Source organism: Heteronotia binoei, chromosome 12 (assembly GCF_032191835.1).
Source record: "Heteronotia binoei isolate CCM8104 ecotype False Entrance Well chromosome 12, APGP_CSIRO_Hbin_v1, whole genome shotgun sequence".
Lineage (NCBI taxonomy): Eukaryota > Metazoa > Chordata > Lepidosauria > Squamata > Gekkonidae > Heteronotia > Heteronotia binoei.
In genome coordinates, this window is record NC_083234.1 from 6231549 (window position 1) to 6237548 (window position 6000).

The following is a 6000-nucleotide window of genomic DNA, read 5'->3' on the forward strand; positions in this document are numbered from 1 at the left end:
TTCAAATGCTTGAAGGCCTGCTACATCGACCGCTAGCGGTGGTAGAGAACAGAGGTTAGAGGGTAGGGCTAGTTTGTGAGAGACATGGGTCCAGATCCCCACCCTGCCACAGAAACTCACTGGGTGACCTTGGGCCCATCACACTTTTTCTGCCCAGCCTTCCTCACAGGGTCGTTGTGAGGAAGAGAGAATGATGCACGCCGCTCTGAAAACTCTTTGGGAAAGAAGGTGGGGTAACCGTGACCTAAGCAAAAATAAATGGGAAAGGGCAAAGCTACCTATAAAGGGCTCACATCACAGAAGCGCAAACTTCAGCTCAGCATGAAGCTTCCTAACAGTAAGACTGCGGAACTACTTGTCTAGGAGAGTTGGTGGGCTCTTTCAGCAGAGTGGTAAAGCTGCAGTACTGCAGTCCAACCTTTTCTGCTCATGACCAGAGCTCGAGCCCGGCGGAAGCTGGGTTCAGGTAGACGGCTCAGGGCTGACTCAGCCTTCCATCCTTCCGAGGTCGGTAAAATGAGTACCCAGCTCGCTAGGGGGAAAGGGTAAGAGACTGGGGAAGGTAAGGGCAAACCACCCCGTAAAAAAAGTCTGCCGTGAAAACGTGAAAGCAACGTCACCCCAGAGTCGGAAATGACTGGTGCGTTTTCTTGACCTTCAGCAGAGGCTGGACAGCCATCTGCCAAGACTGCTGCAGCTTTGGATCTCCTGCATGGTGCAGTGGCTTGGAACAGAAGTCTTTTTTCAACTCCTGAGTTTCTCTCAGTGCAATCCTATGCAGAGTTGCTCCAGCCTAGGACTGCTGCTTTCAGTGGACTTAGGGTGGAGTAATTCTGCACAGGAGCACTCTTGTTTGTACTCAGAAGTCAAACCTCAGGCCTTTTGAAAGCCAGGGGCATATTTTTTACTCTTGATGGTACACATTTTGGCACCAGGAGTGTTGGAGAAATAGGTAGGATTCATCCCTCTGTTATGTTTTGGCAACCCAAATCCTCAGACGACAAGATGCAAACAACATGAACTGCAAATGTCTCAGATATGCCGCTCCCGGGCTCTAAAGGGCTTTTTGATGTGGACTTCAATGCCGGACAAATTGCCCGGCCCAGAGTTAATTGGAGGGCTTTGCCAGCACATGGCATAACGCACTGCACCTCTGAGCATTCCAAAAGATTTGAAAAGGAACACGTTTTTATGAGGGCGACGTAGCTATTCCAAAGTCAGCATTTTATCTCTGCTGAACAGATTGACTGTTCTGGATGCCTGCTCCCCAACTGAAGTTCTGCCTTTGTGGAGCTCATGTTTGTCGAAAAACAGATGACCCAGGCAATAATTGAAATTTCTCCAAGTGGTGAATTAGAAAGTCAATTTAAACCGACACAGGATGCAAATAAAGGGAGGAAAGATGAGTTGGCTGTTGCAGTTTTGCTTCCTTCTGCACTAGCCCAATTACAATCATCTTTTCATCACTCCATCTTCCCAGAGTCCCCCCTGACCCCTGTCTATGCTGTGCAAGGAAAGCAGACAATAAAGGAAATTGAAGCTTACAGCACTAGGGCAGCAAAGGACACAAACAGTGGCTGCGGAATAAAGCTGTTTTCCACGTGCAATAATATAGACGGCCCCAGGGATTGCAGTGCAGATTCCATTACGGAATCCTGGAATATACCTTATGCACCTGTCTGTCTGTTTATATTATCATTTGCTTCACCCACTTCTCTACTCAAAGGGGATGCAAAATGGTTGCGATAGGAAGTGGCAAAGAAAATGCAGAATACCATTTTCCATTAAGGTCTCTGTTCCCAGAGAGATAGAGTCCAGAGCCCTTAACAGGATATCCATTCCACGTTTTCCTTGCAACTTTGTACTGCAATGCGTCCCAATGGATGGAGGTCAGTTTCACTTTTCATTGTTCCTATAGCCAGCTGAAGCTCATGCTTCCTGGAGTTGCGCCCTTGCAAATAAAGGGCTGATGCTTTGAGAGCCAGTGTCTGTGCTCAATGGACCTGCGGACTGGTAGAAGAAGAAGACTGCAGATTTATACCCCGTCCTTCTCTCTGAATCAGAGTCTCAGAGCAGCTTACAATCTCCTTTATCTCCTTCCCCCACAACAGACACCCTATGAAGTGGGTGGGGCTGAGAGAGCTCTCCCAGAAGCTGCCCTTTCAAGGACAACTCCTACAAGAGCTATGGCTAACCCAAGGCCATTCCAGCAGCTGCAAGCGGAGGAGTGGGGAATCAAACCCAGTTCTCTCAGATAAGAGTCCACGCACTTAACCACTACACCAAACCACTACACCAAACTAACCCACAGCCAAAGGGGGATATTACACTAGAGAGCCATTGCCAATCTGAGTAGACCTGGGGAGGGACAGTGGCTCAGTGGCAGAGCATCTGCTTGGGAAGCAGAAGGTCCCAGGTTCAATCCCCGGCATCTCCAAAAAAGGGTCCAGGCAAATAGGTGTGAAAAACCTCAGCTTGAGACCCTGGAGAGCCGCTGCCAGTCTGAGAAGACAATACTGACTTTGATGGACCAAGGGTCTGATTCAGTATAAGGCAGCTTCATATGTTCATATGAGGGGGGAGGGGGAGAAGCTTGCAATGCCATTTCATTGTTTTCCCAGGCTCACAGCATTTTATATTTTTAGTTTCTGCTGTGATCCTCGTGCTTCTTCTTGATGTTTTTTTATTGCACTGCCAAATCCCACTAATCTCCCACCTTTCCATTTTAAACAAATAGTGCAAGAGTTTTGAGCATGTTTGTATTTTAAATTAAAACACAATATCTTTGCATTTGTCTGCGTCCTTTATAAAGTTTCTGCTACCTCACATTACATGTTATGACACACATAGCCCGGCCCCACAAAGTCCCATTTGTGTCAGATCTGGCCCTCCTAACAAACGAGTCTGACATCCCCGGCTTAAGGCAACAAAGGCATATATTAGCTGGAAACATTTACCTGCATGTTTCCAGACTTACGAAAGAAGCACCTCTGACTACACACAAAATAATTTTTTTCTACATTTTATTCCCGTGTCTGCAGACTTCCCAAGCACACAACAGAGACAGGAATTTAGAGCAGATAACCTAGTCACAAGTGCACCACATTAGTAAAGTTGCAATTTACTTCCAGTTCCACTTTCACCACTACTGCCCAAACACATACAAACTGAAAAAAAAAAATGTTCCATTTCGAAACATCAGAAGTTTTATTAAGAATTCGTGTCAGGTCTCTTGGAAGGCAAAAAAACCTAAAAAGCAAAACAAGACTGTCTTACAGAACTGGAGACTGAATCTGAAAAGTGTGCTAGGTACAACTAATCAAAGGCTAGCTGAAGCCGACAGCATTACAGCAAGTGAGACAGGAAATATGTTTCCGTTTGTAATACTGGCACACAATGTTTTCAAATGAATGCAACAGCATTTGCAATTTTATATAAGAAATGTCTCGTATATCTTGGAAGAATGATGATTTAGATCTACATTTCTGCCGCAGTTCCATCAGGCAGTGGGGGGGGGGGGTTGGAAGGGGGTGGGGGAATTCTTCAGTACCTCTGTACTGTTCTTGTCCTCAGTTACTATTTGCTATTCTCACTTTCAGACTGCAGAGTTCTTGTTCTTGGTGAAGCTCAGCAGTAAGGCTGCCTGCTTCAAAAAGATTTTGGTCGGGCATAAATAAATTAATGTTTACAAAAGGGTTCCAAAATTGTCAGATGAAACTATCTGTCAAGATGCCAGGTCTTATCACTATTTTTAAAAAAAGAGAATCTCACATGACAAAGCGAAGAGTGAAAAAGTTTTTAAATTATTGATTGTCATGAGAGCGTTTGCTAGCACCAGTTCTTAAGGCAATCTGTGCAACACAGAGACCAAACAAATCAAAAGACTACTTACAGTAAGTTTGTCATAGGTGCATAACTGTGCTTTCCTGTGATCAATTATTTGTACATTTATTACTGTACTTCTATGAGCTCTGTGGCGCAGAGTGGTAAAGCTGCAGTACTGCAGTCCAAGCTCTGCTCACCACCTGAGCGATCCCGGCGGAAGCTGGATTCAGGTAGCCAGCTCCAGGTTGACTCAGCCTTCCATCCTTCCAAGGTCGGACAAATGAGGACCCAGCTTGCTGGGGGGGAAAGCGTAGATGACTGGGGAAGGCAATGGCAAACCACCCTGTAAAAAGTCATCCCAGAGTCAGAAGCGACTGGTGCTTGCACGAGGACTACCTTTACTTTACCTTTACTATATCTCCGCAAACTCTTATCAAGCAAAGCTGTTCTAATTAATCAAAATACCTTTTCTGTTCATCTCAAAATTAAGGGTTTTTTTCATAATGTCTGAATGGCTACATTTTGTTGTTCAGTTGCACAGTCGAGTCCGACTCTTTGCAACCCCATGGACCAAGATGAAGATTTTTTTTTCATAACGTCTGAATGGCTACATTAGGGACAGATAAATCACAGACACTAGCATTCAGAAAAGCTAGGAATCTGAAATATGTTTCTGGACAGGGGGTGGGGGGACAGCATACACCTGTGAACTACTACATGTATTGTTTTTTGATTCTTACAATGTAAAATAATGAAAGGGTTGCCTAATAAAAGCCCCAGACAAGCTGCATTTAATTTCACCATAGCTGCAACACGTCAAATGTGACAATACTGTGACTTGGAAAAAATGCAGGACTTGGACATTGGGAAATCCTGCATAGGAATAACAAACTCACCACATGACATAACCACTATTTGCCTCAGGGATGGAATGCTTCTGGATCATACTGATTGACAGAGAGCAAGATAAAGTCACATTTTGTACAGGACAATCAATGCACTATGCAAAATGGGGTGGGGGGGGGGGAGAATGAACAGTCCCTATTCTACAGCTTGGCAGAAACTTTAAAATGTGAAATGTGTTTCACACCAAGCGCTGTCTAAATAAGTCTGCTACCCCTCCTGCAATGCATTTTAAGATTTCTACAAACCGCAGACTTGGAGCTTTTCCATCATGCTCGGCAACATCTCGCTTTTCTCACCCTTCCCCTTTGTTTGGATACACAAAATATAATGCCTGGTGAAAAGTTCTGAGACAAATGTTCGCTTGCTTATAAAAAGGCTGTATTCATTTCTGGGTGGAATCAAGTAACCTGCAGCTGCAACCGCAGCAGCTAGAAGTGCTTAAAGTGGCCCCAATTCCCAACACAAAAACTGGCTCAGCAACTACTTCCATTATTCCAAACTCCCTAATACATAGCAAAATAAAACACACCAGGCTTCCCTTAATTGCAGCTGGGATTCCTGAAGTCACAACCCAGCTTGAGTCTTTCAGACTGTGCCCTGACTTCTGTGGCTCAACTCTCTCCAAACATTTTCACAGTCTACTTACTAATTTCATCCACATCCCTGAGGAACTTCTGCAGTTCCTGCTCTTCTTGCCGCTTAGACATCTCGACCTCAGGTCGGGAAGAGGCAACCTGTATGAAGAGGCAAAGGGGGGATTAGAATGGCAAAATTCCCCCAAGATTCATTACCATGTTTAAAGGCTGCCACCTTGTGGCTGCTGGACGTGTTTATTGACACAGCATCAGAGATTGCTAATGAGGATTTTGGCTGAAGATGTGCTTGCGTTATATATTTAGCAAGTGACTTTCACTCCCACGGCTGGCCCTCAAGTAATACTGCAGTTCAGGGAGGAAGGGAGCTACGGGGATTTCTGACACGCTTTGCAGCACCATAGCCTTGCGAAAGGAGAATGCCCATCGTCCTCACCTCAAGGATGGCTGGGGGTAAACTGCCATGCCAATTTTAAGGTTCTGCCTTATTGCTAAGGGTCGAGCAACGTCTGAGACTTGAAAACGCTTTCCTGGGAACAGACCTAAGCTGGATTTTGAGCAGAGCTGGTGAACGGTTGCAGTGCTAAACGCAGGCAAATGGGCCACGTCTCTAATGCTTCATGGCCACTTTAGACCAAAGTCCCTCAAGTGAGAAGCTAGAGCAAGGCTGGCCAAG

General features: G+C 45.3%; 1 protein-coding gene across 2 annotated transcripts in view; it reads right to left on the reverse strand.

Annotated features, from left to right (window-relative positions):
• TTC12 (tetratricopeptide repeat domain 12) overlaps positions 1-5462 on the reverse strand; it is a 59776-nt gene extending 54314 nt beyond the window's left edge. For both annotated transcript variants that reach the window (XM_060250842.1, XM_060250840.1), the window contains exon 1: positions 5378-5462. In XM_060250842.1, coding sequence (XP_060106825.1) covers positions 5378-5438 — 61 coding nt within the window. In that variant the 5' untranslated portion in view covers positions 5439-5462. The remainder of the gene's footprint in view (positions 1-5377) is intronic.
• Between the last annotated feature and the right edge of the window lie 538 nt (positions 5463-6000).